Raw genomic sequence first — 17180 nt, 5'->3', positions numbered from 1 at the left:
TCTTTTTTTTAATTAAAGAATCTTGATAAAATTGTGATTTACGTGTATCGCGATTTTTAAAGATAATTCCGCGGAAGCGCGCAATCAAGAGGATTCGAGAGAAATCAGAAACGGAGTCAAGTTGTAAATTGGTGCCAACCTTGAAATTGTCGTCAGCGTGTTATGCAATTGTGCGCGCACATATGTGTGTGTAAAATTGCGTTAAATACGCCGTGGTTAGTTCAACAACTGTATCATCTTGCATAATAACGATACGTCACCGTCGAATCGAACTGTAAAACTTTCTCGATTGATTTCCATGTTGGTAGGTCTTAATTGCGTTATTTACAATGATAATCGTAATGTAACTTTAATCGACACTGCTATCGTGAATATCATGATCGTTCGGACAATTAATTGAATAATCGCAAGTGTCTTTTTTTTCTTGTACAAAATCAATAATCACAGTAGTTCCTAATAATAGCATTATAAATCATATAACGCGATCTGTTTGATTTCGACGCGAATAGAATCGATTCTATTCTTCGGCATATAGGTTCTCGTTCTAATCTGCGTGACGACGATAACATTCTTTCATCGACAGTCCCGCCGAAAGGTCAGAGGTCTCCGGGAGTGTTACTTCGCCGATTGAGTGGTTCATTTCAGATTATACCTGCAAAGTTATTTTAATCATTTGGATTTATATAGTGCGTTTATGCTCGCCTGTTGACTAGCTTTATAAATAGACTTCGGTAGGTGGATCGATGTCTTAATGTCATTCGTTTGTCGTTAATAAATATTATACTTTTTTATATCAATGAAGGATTTAATGCGGATTAAATTTAATTTTAATTTTTCACTTAACTGTGTGACTTAAGCGGCGCGCGTGAATTATCGTCTTATTGTATCAATGATTAATTACATTTTGCACGTTACATAGTTGCAAAATGTCAAAGCGTCAAAATGTAACATAGTATAATCGTAGAATTTATCGAGAACATTTTATATTCTTAACAGATCAAATTCCCTAGAGCATATGAGAACTTTACAATTAGACTTCTGGCCATCTGATCAACACTGTTCAGCTCTGACAATCACGCGACGAGATAAATTGTGAGAATTTTAGCGCGAAATAAATAGAGACTTCTATTCACAAATATTTTCATGAAAACAAAATGGATTCCAAACTTTATAAGTTTATAGGGAACAAAAACATTCTCTGTGTACATTCTCTGATCGTTCGAAGATGTTGACTTTATTCCTTTGTAGGTACGCCGGTTTTATTGTACGTTTAAAGCGCACCGACCTTCACTCGTGGACAATCGAGCGAACTCGATAAAATACGACACATTATATTGATTATATTAACATATTATATAATCCCGTAAGAATCGAATGCAAACGTATAATACGTCTTCGAAAGCAGTGGCATCAAATGCAATAACAGTGTTGATACAAATGTAATCACCGATGAGTAAATATATTCTGTTAGCCGCAAAGAGTGCCGCATTCACTTTCCAAATTAAAGTAAAGTTCTCATCAGATACGAGCGATTGTCATGCCGTGCCGTATAGTTTGGCGATCAATTTTATAATTTATGATGGGAGTTATCTCGTAATTTTTCGTTAAATAACATATGAACGTGCGCGCAAGCACAACGACGCGACGTCTCGCCAATTTACTAACAGGTATTAATAGATGCTACAGGCTATCCATACGCTCCCTCGAAGCTATAAGTACAACATTGAAAAAACGCTGAATTTCGTCCCGCGCTGTGCTACTGCTTTTTATTTCTTCTAGAAATATTTGCGATTATTTTCTACATTACTACAATCAAAGCGCAACAAAAAAATATATGTATATTTACACGCGCAATACAAAAAACTAGATATTAACAAGAACCTCAAACATTTCTCATTAATAATATTTATCAATTTTAATGTAAGATCTAAGTTAATTTTAGATTTAAACTTGGATATAAACTCACACACACACACACACACACACACACACACACACACACACACACACACACACACGCACGCACGCACGCACGCACGCACGCACGCACGCACGCACGCACACACAATTATTATTATTTGTATGTGCGTGCGTGCGTGCGTGCGTGTGTGTGTGTGTGTGTGTGTGTATAAAATAATAGTTTAATAAACTATTCATTATGATAAGTCCAAAGATATCTGCAAATGTAACTAACAAATCGTAAAAGCATATTTTAATTTAAAAAAATGGCATAGACTATAGAGATTTTTGTACAAAACATCGCCAAATTTAAGAACACGTTCGGACCACCACCATCAAACAAGAAAATTTCATGATTTTAGAATATCGTCACCACAGGGAATTGTCAAAAACATCTTCGCAAATATTTGTAAATACAAGTGTAACGACCAAGCGTGGTAATCTGGCATGCCATAAATAATTTCATGTAAGAGATAGACAACGATTAATTATAATAATTTGAATCTTAATCGCTTCGTCTGAATAATAGGGTATAAGAATGTCTAATATGGGACATATGTTCGATATGAGACATATATATAATATGAAACAACCAATTATTTTACAAACACGATTACTTTTTTAAATATTACTGTCTTATCATCTCGTGTTAATAACTGTTAATCGTAAAATCTCATGTAAGTGGCAGCCGCGAAGCGCTATAGCGATGCATACAAAGAATTTGTTAACGTCGCTCAGCAAAATTTTTCCATGTGCTATTTTAAAAATTTGTAAATAAAATATTAATAATTAATAGTAATGGGGCTTAATATTTATTTTTATTATAATACTAATAAGTATAATTGTATCTTGTAAGATTTTGTCCACTATTTTGGATATTTTAAATGCATAATTTTAACTGTATGTTTTATGTAGTTCCTAACTTGAGAAAGTTATCAATATATAAAGTACAATACGGAGGAGGAAATCTGAATAAATTTTTATATGCCCTTTATTAGAAAGAACAATTATTAGTTTTGAGTTGATAAGTTAATTTTTTTCCAAAATTTAAGGTTTTTAACTTCTATTATTTATTTTTCATTTTTTACGTTTTATTAATAAAAACTGCCTGTAATTTAACTACATTTATGTAATTATAATAGAAAGATTTTTTATTGAAAATGTGTTCTTTTCACATTTAATTTCCTAATATAATTTTTTTATATTAAAAGAATCCACTATCTTATATAATGACCTTTTTCAAAACAAGCTAATATTTAAAATCTGAGAAAAATCATCACAGTAAATAAAATACATATTTAAGCCGTTAATACATTTTTGTGGTACAATTTTGTACTAGCTATATACTATAAAACTACGTAAAAATCTTAAGTTGAAAGGCATTAACTTAAGAAATTTAAGTTGTTAAAAAAAGTGTCTTATAATAGACATCTTTGTCCTATTAATTGGCAACTACCACAAGCATTGAGAGAACGGACTTTTATCGATCGCTTTCTTATTTTACATCAATTAACTCGAGAATCTATACTATAAGAACGAATAATCGTCGTTCAATCAGCGCTCTGTTTGCTTCCGTCATCACGCCATGAAATAACTCGTAACGTTAGTTCGAAAAATACCGCGACTACGAATCTCAGAGATATACGGCTGTGATCGCGCAGAGTTTAATCATTAAGTTAGTAGCACATAAAAGTATGTAAGCAGAAAAAAATAGTATATTGTATAGCAAGTGAGGTGAGTTGGCTATTATCCGTAAGTGCGTTCACCCGCATAAGTGACACACAATTTTTTTTCTTACTTATGCGTCGAAGTCTCGTCCTTGAGTGTAAATTGACAGATAAGAAAAGGATCACTCTCGGTCAACAGGTAGCAAAATAGTACATTATGTAACAACGGCGTAAAGTCAGCCTTTTGTGCACGAGTGTTGCATACCGTACTTGCATACTGTTTTTTTGTTATCCGTGCATCGATGTGTGGCTTCTTGAGTGCCTTGGGTTCTCGTAAATTGACAGGTTAGCCAAGGCTAGATTCGCGAAAGTGATGAAACGTCGATCAATTCTGCGAGAGTTGTCAGATGTGTGTCGCGAGATGATGCGCAAGCATTTGAAATGATGAAACTTGCTGAAAAAGTTGTGCTGGAATGTTTTTCGCCACGATTCACGTCATCTATGATAATTATTCAGTTTAGGGAAGGCAACTCCAATAACCTTGATCTTGACATATGTTATCAAGAGCCCTTAAAGTTGCCGTCCCTTCCCTTACACCCCCTTCCCGTATTTTTTCCTAACCTAAGCTAACTCAAACATTTTAAATTCGATATTCGGCCACAATTTCAATCTAATGTCGCAAACTTCTGGTAAAGTACAAGCGTGGATGTTGTTTCGCTCTGTAAGCAAGAAGTAGACCTCGCTACACGTGAAAAATTGCAAACTCATCTGATATACTCTTATACTGAGTTATGTGTCGTATTTATAAAAATTTTTTTGTTAATAACTTTAACGAATCACGACGGCTAAAATCTTTTGAAGATTACTCAGGAGAGTGACCTTGATAACATATGCCAAGGTCAAGGTCATCAGAGGTGCCTCCCCTAAACTAAATAATTACCACATTATCTAAAGCTTAGATTCTAAGCAATTATAAGACGCAATTTGTACGTCTATTTCCACTATTGCAGGCTTAATTTTAATCTCAATTTAACTTTCTTCTTCTTTCTCTAGCTTTATAAATAATTTACGTTGGTAGGCTAAGTAAAAAAAATGAAACTGCACCCTACAATACTTTATGGTCAATTTGTAAGGTCATGTTTACATTATTATAAAATAGCCCCTGTCTTGTCTGTCCATTACGCATCGCACGAATCGATACATATCGTGTATGCATAATCGATTATCGCACAACTACCACGCTTTCAGCGTTTTTCATTTGTCTACAATTTTATAATTAATTCATTTTTAATTGTAAAAATGATCGTGCAAATAACTTTGATGACGTCAACGCAAAGTTGTTATGTTCAAAACATTTATGTTAAAAATATACGTTTAAAATGTTTTGAACATTATATTGTTTTAAACAAAGATTTTAAACATATTGTTACACGCACTCCCGATTGAAATAAATTGTAACACCACTGAAAACTCACACGGCTCTTTAATGTAACACAAATACAAGAACACAGTGATAGAATTGCAAGAAATACGTCCGAACAGTTTGACAGCTCGGAATCTAGTCGCAAAGGCACTTGTTTGTAAATAGCAGCCCGTCGTCAAGGAACGCCACGCGGCCTTCTCAGTAATCGTACAGCAGCGCGGGCGTAACACTACCCTCTCTCTTCAAGATTGTCGTCCCGACAATCCGAAAGGGTAGTACCAAGGCAGTCTTCCGTTTCCCCGATTAGGACACAAAAGTTCCAGGACGGCCTCCTGCTCTCCCTGAGCTTTGTCCCAGGTTACCGAGCGCCGCTCCTAAATAAGTCCTAATTGTCTTCAGGGAAATCCAGGACCTCCATCCTTTCCAAAAGTCCTTTTAGAACCACTATTCGGCATTCTCTGAGGAAGAGACGATCTCCCTCTCCCTGGGCCGACTCCTGAGTGAACTCCACTCCTCTAGGTTCTCGTCTACTGGATTTGATCCAAACGCTGCCCTCCACGCTTTAACCGACGTCGCCGTTCCTCTTCGGACAAGAGGGGGGTAGCCACCGTGGACCCGTCGTCCTGAAAGGACTCCTCTAGTCCCTGCCTCGGCATTTGCCCTTCGCCCCACGGGAAAACCACGGCTCAAAAACCGTGGGTGAGGCAGTCTTCATTTAATCACAAAGAAAAGAAATTGATCCCCCGTCGAAAGGATTTCGCTCACTTTCCAGGAAAGCTTGTAAAGCATCTCTCGTTTCGTAATTTTTTTTTCTTTTCCTGAAAAGAAAATAAAACAACAAGCAACAAACTTCTCCAATTTCCAAAAAAAAAAAAAAAAAAAAAAACAATTCCTTTTTTGTCAACGTCTCGTTTCCTTTTTTTATTTTCTATTCCGGGCTCCGACTCACCTATCGCACCAATTTCCTCTCATAAAAAGGAGCTAACCTATCTGAATGAACTATCTTTCTTCTATGTTTCGGAGTTTTCTGAATACAATAAACTACTTCGCTCAATTTCCTAACAATAAAATAAGGTCCCTCCCAATCACTTTGTAATTTAGGAGCCTTCCCCTTAACTCTTCGGGGATTGAAGAACCAGACCTTCTGCCCCTCCTGAAATAAAATATGTCTAGCTCTGCGATCATAGCGAGACTTAACACGTGAAGAACGAATATCTAATCTTTCCTTAACACTCGCATGAAATCCCTCCATTTTTCGTTGAAAATCCTTAACGAAACCTTCCGCAGTATGAGGGTCTTCCTTACAAAATTCAGGCGGTTTCCCTCGTAACAAATCCAAAGGCAATCTAAGATCTCGCGCAAAATACAACTCTGCCGGAGTCACTCCAGTAGCCTCATGCTTTGAGGTTCTATAGGCCAAAAGAAACATAGGAATCCAACGATCCCAATCCTTCTGATTTGAAGAAATATACTTCGCCAAATAATTAGTAATGGTTTGATGCTGTCTTTCAACCTGACCATCCGATTGAGGATGCAAGGCAGTAGTTCTTGTCTTTCTAATTCCGAGAAGTTCCATGAGTTCAGTAAAAAGCTTGGACTCGAAATTCCTTCCCTGATCCGTATGAACTTCGAAAGGTGTCCCATGCCTGGAAACAATTTGATTAACAAAAACCTCCGCCACTGTTTTTGCTCTAATATTTCTCAAGGGAAAAGCTTCTACCCATTTGGTAAAACAGTCGACTACAACAAGCAAATACTTATTTCCAGAAGAAGTAATGGGAAAAGGACCAAGAATATCCATTTGAACTCTTTCAAACGGAGTTCCAACATTGAAGATTTGCAAAGGAGACTTTCCCTTTCCCAAGGGGCCCTTTCTTGCCACACACACTTCACAGGATTTACACCAGTCCTCTACATCTTGTTTACATGAAGCCCAGTAAAACCGCTTCCTAATTTTCTCCAAGGTCTTATTCACCCCGAAATGTCCTCCCGACAAAGAATCATGGGCTTTCTCTAAAATTTCCTTGACTCGTTTACGTGGAACTAATAATTGAAGGAAGCTAGATTTCAAATTTGGAGCATACCAACTCTTATAAAGGACACCGTTCTTAAGATTTATAACGTCCCAATACAACAAGTAAATACGGGTAGAAACATCCGAAACTTCCGTGCGTAAAGGACGTACTCCTGTTTCCTTACCGCGAAAAATTACCGACAAACTAGGATCCTCTTTCTGTTCCCTTTGCCATTCTTCTAAATTTTCTTCAGCCAAGGTAATACGAGCCAAGGTAATAGTTTTCCTCGACTCTCGAGCACAATTTTCTTCGATCTTAGCACAATATCTACAACCTTGAGATTCACAGTGACGTCTAGACAGTCCATCGGCATTTCCGTGAAACTGTCCTTTCCGAAAAACAATTTCAAATTCAAATTGTTGGAGTCTCTCCAACCAACGCGCGAGCTGTCCTTCAAGATCTCTGAAAGACAAAAGCCATCTAAGGGAAACGTGATCTGTACGAATCAAAAATTTTTGTCCCAAGAGGTAATGACGGAAAGCTTTGATTGCTTCAACTATCGCCAAAAGTTCTCGACGCGTAACGCAATAATTCCTCTCGGCTTTATTCAAAACGCGACTAAAATAGGCTATAACTCGTTCCTTTCCATCCTGTTTCTGGGAAAGAACTGCACCAATACCGATATTAGAAGCATCGGTATCTAAAATGAATTTCTCCTCCTCCCGCGGAAAAGAAAGCATAGGAGAAAAAGATAACACGCGTTTCAATTCGTCAAAAGCATTTTGACATTCTTCTCCCCAAGAAAATTTAACTTTATCTTCCGTTAATGCATAAAGAGGTTTTGAAATAAAAGAAAAACCTTTAACGAATTTGCGATAATACGAACAAAAACCTAAGAAGCTACGCAATTGCTTCTTAGTATGCGGAACTGGCCAGTCTTTTACTGCGGAAATCTTTTCCGGATCTGTAACTACCCCCTCGGCAGAAATTATATGGCCCAGATATTTAACATTTTTTCTGAAAAAAAACACATTTCTCCGGATTAATTCTTAAATTTGCTTCCCGAATTCGCCGAAAGACTTTACTAAGATTCTCTAACATTTCTTCAAAACTTTTTCCAAAAATAATCACGTCATCAAGATAAACTAAACAAATTTTCGTTAACATGTCTTTTAAAATTTTTTCCATTAGGCGCTGAAAAGTTGCGGGGGCATTACATAATCCAAAGGGCATTACAGTAAATTGCCAAAGCCCTTTACCAACAGAAAAAGCAGTTTTTTCCCTATCCTCCGGACGAATTTTAACCTGCCAGTAACCACTTTTCAAATCAAGCGTAGTAAACCAAACATTACCTGAGAGTTGATCAAAAATGTCATCGATCCGAGGAAGAGGAAAGGAGTCTTTAATCGTAACCGCATTCAATTTTCGGAAGTCCACACAAAATCTCAATGCTCCATTTTTTTTCCTAACTAACACCGCAGGAGAAACCCAAGGACTTTGAGATTCCTCTATTACGCCATGTTTTTTCATCTCCTCTATTATTCCATAAACTTCGTCTCTCATATGATAAGGAATACGTCGGGGAACCTGTTTTATGGGAGGAGAATCTTCAACATTTATAGAATGACAAATAATATCACAATTTCCTGCAATTATCTCTTCAGAAAATATATCCTGAAATTCATTCAATAAACCAGCAAAAACTTCCTTCTGAGAATCAACAAGATTTTCAGAATTTTTTTCAATGAGCTCCCTTAAGACAGAAGGGACAGAAACAACACGAGAACAATTAAAATTCTTTTCTTTTTTTGATTTAAAATTTCCGAAGGCGGATTCAAAAACATTTTCTAAACTAACCTTTTTAAGAAAGTCAACCCCTAGTAAACAATCGTCATGAATTTCCGCCACGAAAATAGGAATCTTCAAAGAATATTTACCAATAAGAATATCAACTAAAATTTTATTTTTGCAAAGAATCTTTTCTCCGGTAGGATATCTCAAAAAACAATTTACCGTTTCCAACTTTTCTCCATAATCTTTCACTAATTTTCTATTTACAATAGAGATGTCAGAGCCCGTATCAATCTTAAAGGAGCAACGTTTTTCATTAAGCATTCCTTCATAACAAAAATAAGAATCATTATCATTATTAAAACTAAGAGAACGATAAACACAATAATCTTTATTCAAATTATAATTAGAACGAAAAATAATCGGGGCATTACCCTTCGGAGTTGAACTCGCCCCAAAAAGCTCAACTAAGCCGCGTTTCCCTTTGCGTCGGGACATTCAAAACGGAAATGTCCTGTTTTTCCACACGCCCAACATTCTTTATCTTTGGCTGCAGATTTGAGACCACGCCAATTTTTTCGGGGCCCCCCTTCCTCCGATTTCTCACCCCCAACACTCCGCGCGTCCTTCCTCTCCTCCCTCTCAAAATTCCTCCCAAAACGATCAAAATTTCTCCCGAATTTTTCTTTTCTTTCAAAATTCGCCCCCTGAATGATTTCGATAGCTTTGGCTCTCTCCACGGCCGCTTTCAAAGAAGAAATCCCTTCCAGCTGGAGAGTTCTTCTAAGAAAATTATTGGAAACGGCGGAAATAAATTGCGAACATGCGATCTTGTCCCGCACCGAAAAAGGACACTCCGGATATGCTAAACGCGAAAGCCTTTCCAACTCAGCTCCAAAAGCAGCCAGGCTTTCCCCAGATTTTTGTTTTCTATTGGTAAAAAGAGAATAAGAATTTTGAGTAAGAATTCCCTCCCCAAAACGCAACTCGAGCTTTGATTTTAATTCTTCAAAACTAAAAACCTCTACGTCCTCTAACGATTCTAAGACTGTTCGCGCTTCCCCCCTTAAACTCGCGGCCAAAGCTACAGATTTCGACGCGTCGTCCCAAAGGTTCGCGCGCGCGATTAGGAGAAATTGAGAGAGGAACTCCCGCAGCGGAACCGTCCCGTCAAAAGTGTCAGGCTTCAATTTGAAACCCAATTCCGTTCGCGCACGATTCCCGCACGTGTCCCCCGCGGACGCGGCCCCCAATACATTATCGCCCGAGGCTCTATTATTAGAAGGACTTAGCTGGAAATTTCGTAAACGAGAAAGCTCTTCTTCTCTCTGCCGCAACAACATTGCAAATTCCGATTCCCTTCGTGCTTGCTCCTCACGTATCGCACGCATCTCCTGGAGAACGGCTTGCAGTACCGCCGTCTCCGACATCGTAGATTCAGAAGTCTGCTCTCGAGCCCTTTTCCTTGTAGTGGGCATTTCGGTTCCCTCCTCAACGGAAATATCTCGCGGGCTCGGACGTGTCGGGGTCCTCGAAACCATCCGGACTCTCTCCCTCTCTCTCCTTAAAGCTCGTTCCGATATCCGCTCGTCCGATCCCGGACGAGCCCCCAAAATGTTACACGCACTCCCGATTGAAATAAATTGTAACACCACTGAAAACTCACACGGCTCTTTAATGTAACACAAATACAAGAACACAGTGATAGAATTGCAAGAAATACGTCCGAACAGTTTGACAGCTCGGAATCTAGTCGCAAAGGCACTTGTTTGTAAATAGCAGCCCGTCGTCAAGGAACGCCACGCGGCCTTCTCAGTAATCGTACAGCAGCGCGGGCGTAACAATATTTTAAATGTGTTTAAAACAAATATTTAAAACGTTTTTTGTAAGGATTCAATATAGATTTTAGAGGAATAATGTTTGCATGTATTTTTATTCATACGTAATGATTGTTTCTCGTAAATAATATAAAAAAATTATCGTATTTATAAAGTTTGTCTTATAACAATATTGAAAACATGTAAGCAATAATTATATCTTTGGCTTTATTATTTAGATTTCAATATTCAAACGTAGATTTTTTAGCAATTAAATAATATGTTGTTTTATATTAGAATATACAAAATATTTAATTATATAACATTTATATTTTAACATTTATTTTTATTAAAAACTAAAATCTTAAAACAATATTGCAAAGCTATTTCTTTTCTGCTAAATGCAGTCATTATAATTACATAAGTTATAATAAAAAAAAACACTTTATTTTATATATTTGAAACTTTTACTACTAGAAATAAGATTAAATTTAGAAATAATAATAATTGTTATTACTTATCAATTTTCTTACATTAAAACAAAATATAATTTAAAAGTGTCATAATTGTAGAAAAAAATTGTAGATTATATGTCAAGAGATATTATATTATGTATTTAAAACAAGTGTTTAAATCATATATTTTTGTTTTAAACACTTGTTTTGTTTGTTTAAACACATGCTTTTTAAAATGTAATTTAAAATATTAAAATATTAAAATATTGAAAATATATTTTAAATAAAAAAATGTTTTACTCTATTTAAAAAGGGGGGGGGGGGCGAAAGACCTGATTTCCTGCATCGACTTTGTGGTTTATAAACTGCTAACTGAATATCGGCGCGTCACCTCGTACATATACATATATATCGCATTTACGTTGCATTCGACGTCGCAATATTAAACGTGTTTGCCGTTGCGAAGAGAAGGCGATGGCGATTTCATTGATAAGACATGCAATACGATTTCGCGTAATCGTCGATGATCACCGAGTTTTCGGCTCATTCTATGTTGTTTCTACATTTTGTCACGCATAATATATAATAAGAGCGGTACACAGAGCAGCTCTGCCAGGCAGATTTGACCATATAAGTGCCGTTCTATAAACATGTCATGCTAAATATAACTTGTCGTACCGCTGCTATCTCCTATGTGAAATAAACACAAGTTGAAAGAAATGAAAAAAGGCTACGAATGTCTTTCGCTCTCATACCGCAGATCTTTGAAAAAGATGGATCGCTTTCGCACAATTTTCCTCACGTCACTTATCAATGCTTTGGTGGTTGGTTATCGGAACAATAACTAATCTCGAGCTCGTTCCTGTGTGTTGATATTTCCTTCGACGGGTGTAAACCCGATAAGGATTAGAAAGGAACAATAACCAATTGTTTTATGCAAACTAATCAATCATAAATCAATATTAAACAATAGAAATTAATTTTACTTGATGGTTTAAATATTTTATAGCTTTACAGCATAAATATTATAAGTAGCAAAAAGTAATAAGCTCCATACAAAGTGGTTTACTTTACAATTCTAATAGCTGATGTAGGAAATAATTCCAGAAAAGAAAAAAAACATGAACCGTAGAACAATTGCAGATTCGTATTGGTTCTAAAGAGTAATGGTCCCCTTAAATATCGGAAATCTGTAGCCTTTTGAATTCACAGATCTTTAACAGTTCTATAAATATCTTATGGATATATAGGATATCTTATTTTTACACTTTTATTGAGCAAGATTTGTCTCTTAAATTAATCGGGGAATTAATTGTTAAAAATAAGGTGGTTAATGACACGTTAGAAATAAGATCAAATAGATGTTATGAACACAAATTTATTGATCGTTTCAAGATATCACAGATCAAATTTTATTCGTTTGCCGTCGGGTTAACCGTTAACCGTATCAGACGTGCTGTTTTAAAAACGCGCGCAAACGAAATATTGTTAAAGACAAACTTTTAGCGATTTGTTAATGCGCACGCAAGAAAGTATACGGACGCAACATGAATGGAAAAATTCTAAAAACAGGGAAGAGGACTTTTGATGCCGCTACGTTGTTGGTCGCGAAAAGATTTTACAAAGAAGGTGTGTGTGCGTGCGTGCGTGCGTGCGTGCGTGTGCGTGCGTGCGTGCGTGCGTGCGTGCGTGCGTGCGTGCGTGCGTGCGTGCGTGCGTGCGTGCGTGCGTGCGTGCGTGCGTGCGTGCGTGCGTGCGTGCGTGCGTGCGTGCGTGCGTGCGTGCGTGCGTGCGTGCGTGCGTGCGTGCGTGCGTGCGTGCGTGCGTGTGTGTGTGTGTGTGTGTGTGTGTGTGTGTGAAAGAAGGGAGAATGAGAGCGAGCACATGATATATATGTATTATTATCGGTAAAATATTACCGGGAAAAACCGGAAAGCAGCAACCTTATGAATGTTCAAGATCTTGAAGAATATTATCAACTCGGGAATGATACAAGATGTTCGATAAATATACAGTAATGGAATCAGAAATTACTAATTTTCTATTAATTCGTCATTTTTATCACGAAATTTAAGTTAAATTCAAGTTGATTAATTAAATTGGCAAATATTTGAAAAATTGGAAAACTTTGTCGAACCATTTTTATTTATTCTCATAGCAATCGATTAACGTTATTAATCATGTAATTTAAAAACTTCAAAATTGCGCACAATAAATCCACGCTTTCGTCATAAGAATTTTCTACTATATATCATCGTCATATGTTGCATGTATTACCTTAAATTTGTGCTGCACAAAGAGACAAACGCAAGCGAATATTATTCTAATTAATATTTCGGCTACAGTTCGCACTTAAAATAATCAAGTTATCACTTTATTTGCACCTAAAGTGGAAAGATAATCGTAGCTCCCGTATTTCTTATCACTTGTCCAACTTTGATTATTTTTATCTTTTGGCATCGTTCTCCGCGCGCGCGTGTGTGTGTGTGTGAGTGTGTGTGTGTGTGTGTGTGTGTGTGTGTGTGTGTGTGTGTGTGTGTGTGCGGAGTGAAGTAAGGCCTTGGATAACTTGGTGGCAGGTGCGGTGTCGCATCTGGCAAGTGAAAGAGATCCAGGATTCGGTTTTCAGTCAACTGCCTAAATATTTTACATGTCGATGGAAAAAAAGCCATTAAACGAGCGTGACCGTTTGTAAAACGTTTAGGTTTAAATGAATGAAGAATCGAAAATGGAACGCGAGAAACTCTGCTTTGTGTCGCAACGTTAAAAAGATGAAATGGTATTTTGACAAGACGAAATGGTATGCGCGTACGTATCGTTTCATTCGTAATTGTTGGACCAAGTTTTAACAATAACAAAGTTAAAGCAGAGATGTCTTTAAGAGAATTTCGCAAAGATGTCTCGCGATTTATTCCTATCTCGAGCGTCACGCGACTTCCCGGGAACGTAACTCAGACGGAAACAAGACGAGGAATTGGAACGTTCAACGATTCTATCCGCAGAAACTTAGCTCGAGCCATTTTTGACCAACGTTCGCGTCATTCGATACCGCGTCACTGCGTCAGTCGAGCAGCGAAAAGTCGTCATCGAGCTTTACTTTCGGGAAGGAAGGAAACGCGCGGCATCTGCGAGATTCTTCGTTTCTTTGTAGAATCGCAAACGTTTACGAATTATCCAATGTCTCATCGCAAACACATCGAAAATTAAAGAATTAATTCTAGATTCGCGCGTCATCACATCGTGCCAAAAAAAAAAAAAAAAAAAAAAAAAAAAAAAAAATCTGTCTCGAGGCGGCGCGTGGCGACGCGACGACATTGTCGCGCACTCGAGAAACGGAAATCGCGCTTCAGTACAGTATCTTGAATATGGAGTTTTCGATTTAATAATACCTCGGCGGGCAGGCTCGGCACCGGCAGGGAGGTTCAAGACCTGCGCGCGCCGTCTGAAAGCCGAAACTTCAGCCGTGAGGAAGAAGGAAAAAAAGCAAAAACAAAAAAAGAACCGATGACTTAACTGTGTGTATGTGTGTGTGATCACCTGGCATTATTACATGTTTATGTTTACAACTCGTCGTCTGGATCGTACCGGTTTCGACAAATCGTCGATGGTTATGTCGGCCGCGTCGGCTCGCGCGCGATGACGATGACGTACTCACCTTGAGGCGCTTGAGCTTGCCGTCCCTCGCGGCGTTGTACACCACGCTCTTAAAATCCATTTTCACATAGTCCGAGCTAAGTGACGTCGCCCCGCGTGGCCTCCTTGGCGCCTCTCGTTCGTTTCTGCGGGTTACGAGCGTATTCAACCGTTCAAGCGTAGAACACACGGTACACACACGTATTCGTCCGTTTCGTCGTCTCTTTGTCGACGTTGTTACCAGTTACCGTCGTCAGACGTCAACCCCGGACAGTTAACGAAGTGGCGCTTCCTCCGCTCCCACCCAACACGACAGCGGATGAACGGAGGGGGGGGGGGCAGCGGGGCGGCCAGCGAGAGAAACGTTGGCGAAATCGCGTTACTACCGATTCGGTTTCTCGCCTGACCTGGGCAACAACCGGTGAACGGCTCTGCGGGCTTCAATCTAAACGCGAGCAAAGGAGAATGAGTTTCGATTACTCCTCCAAATTGTCACTTATATCGTCGTTCCGTTTGGTACTCGGTCGCTCTCCGTCAGATGGCGTCAGACACCATTCCGTCTTATTCGGCGATTTACAAACGACTGAAGAGTCGAAGTCGAAGATTGAACTCACGGCAGTCACCGCGCAGCGCCGCCAGCCACAGCTGTATGCGGTTCTGTTCTGTGACCTCCAACTCTGACCGTTCCCAATCGATGCCCCCCTCTCTCTCTCTCTCTCTCTCTCTCTCTGCTTGTACATTGTGTAGAGTAGAGACGCATGCGCCCCGGTCATAGATGCGATCCGTCCACTTCTCGTTCTTCTTTCACGAAATTTTCCACTAGCTATTTCTAATGGCGAGAGAGAAGGAATCGTCGGCGTCGCGTCGCGGTAGTTCGGTCCGGAAGGAAGCTGGCTGCAAGTCGACAATGCACAATGTCGACAATGTTGCGCCATGACGCCGATAGAGCGCGGTATCCAACGACTTTCGAGCCTAGCTAGCACAAAATTCCGTAATTCCGATAGCTGATTAAACTCGCAGAATTTCCTATACCTTATATAATATGTTTGCCCATTTTATCCATACATCAGCTGATACAGCACAGCTGCCTCCAAGGGACGTCTTCTAAGAATACGTCTCCAGGATGTGTGCTATATGGATAACGATCATATTTATATTATAGTTGTAATAAAATTGTTAATATGTCTCAAATAAAAGAGACCTTTGAATTTACAAGCAATAAAATGGAGCCCAAAAGCAGCTACGGCTGTGATTTAATTACGACTTTATTTTGATGCGCCTTTAACGTGTGGACCTTCAAGACAAAAAACGTTTCAAAACGATTTGATTGTTCTTCTTTGTTTATGTATTCTGATTCACCTCGCTCTTGCTTATAGCACGGAAAAGAACCACAAAATCGTGGGCATTACCTGTGTAATTCACAAACGTTGGCTACATAGTTCAATGTCTACATTTTATGAACATAGAGGCACTTCAAAATAAAGTGACAGCTAAATCGGTGTTGCGACCGCTCTCATGTTTCTCTCTGATTTCTCTTTGATTAATCGTCTACATTTAATAAGTAAGCAAGGGTTGACATGTAACAGAGCGGAATGGCTCTTTCTGGGATATAGGTAAGTACTTTTATTTCTCCTAATAAAAGAAAAGTTAAATTAACCTTTTTGTATAAATCGTTCAATCTTTTGAAAATTTCTGTTAAAATTCGAAAAATTGATTTTTCAGTTTGATTTTCCGTATATGCGCTATATAAATTTTTTCTTGCGACACGTATTTGTGAATCATTTAGTTTAAAGGTTTAAACTCTCATTCATCGTCGATAAATTCGGGAATAAAAGAAATAAAAAGAACAACTTTACCTTACCCATCGCACTATACATTGTTTCTTCATAACTACTTTAATTTTAATATCACTATATATATATATACAGAACAACTTCGTTACATAGTCAGTTTTAACGATCTTGATATATATTGTATATATTATCAATGTCACGATCTTGAATTAAATAATCAAAAGTTTTTAACTGTCACTTAATGTTTATTTTAAAAAAAGTATTAACCCAGAGTGAGCAAAACCTAGACAACACAAGAATGTTGTCGGGATGTCGTAAGATCATCTACACATGTAGACCTACCGCCGTTAATACGACTCGCTTATGCGCCCCTATGTTGAGAATCGCTCACGCGCCCCAGTACAAAACTACAAAGACAAAACGGGAAGCTAAAAAGTTTCTGTTTTTAACGTTACCAACAGAATCACGACGAGGCAGGAAAAATGGTTGTTTTTATAAGTTTTTGCAATTTTGTATATTTTTATATTTTTTAATAATTCTTATATTAAAATTTTATATATAATTTTATTTTTTTTGTTTTAACATTAACATAAGATGTTAATATATTTTTTATTATATTTTTAAGTG

The 17180-nt window shown here is 37.9% G+C and overlaps 1 protein-coding gene across 1 annotated transcript in view; it reads right to left on the bottom strand.

Annotated features, from left to right (window-relative positions):
- LOC105837203 (protein fem-1 homolog CG6966) overlaps positions 1-15611 on the bottom strand; it is a 42315-nt gene extending 26704 nt beyond the window's left edge. Inside the window, exon 1 of the mRNA XM_012681778.3 lies at positions 14783-15611. Within this exon, the coding sequence (XP_012537232.1) occupies positions 14783-14842 (60 nt within the window). The 5' untranslated portion in view covers positions 14843-15611. The remainder of the gene's footprint in view (positions 1-14782) is intronic.
- Between the last annotated feature and the right edge of the window lie 1569 nt (positions 15612-17180).

The sequence above is a fragment of the Monomorium pharaonis genome, chromosome 11 (genome assembly GCF_013373865.1).
Source record: "Monomorium pharaonis isolate MP-MQ-018 chromosome 11, ASM1337386v2, whole genome shotgun sequence".
Lineage (NCBI taxonomy): Eukaryota > Metazoa > Arthropoda > Insecta > Hymenoptera > Formicidae > Monomorium > Monomorium pharaonis.
This window is presented reverse-complemented; position numbering and strand designations above follow the sequence as displayed.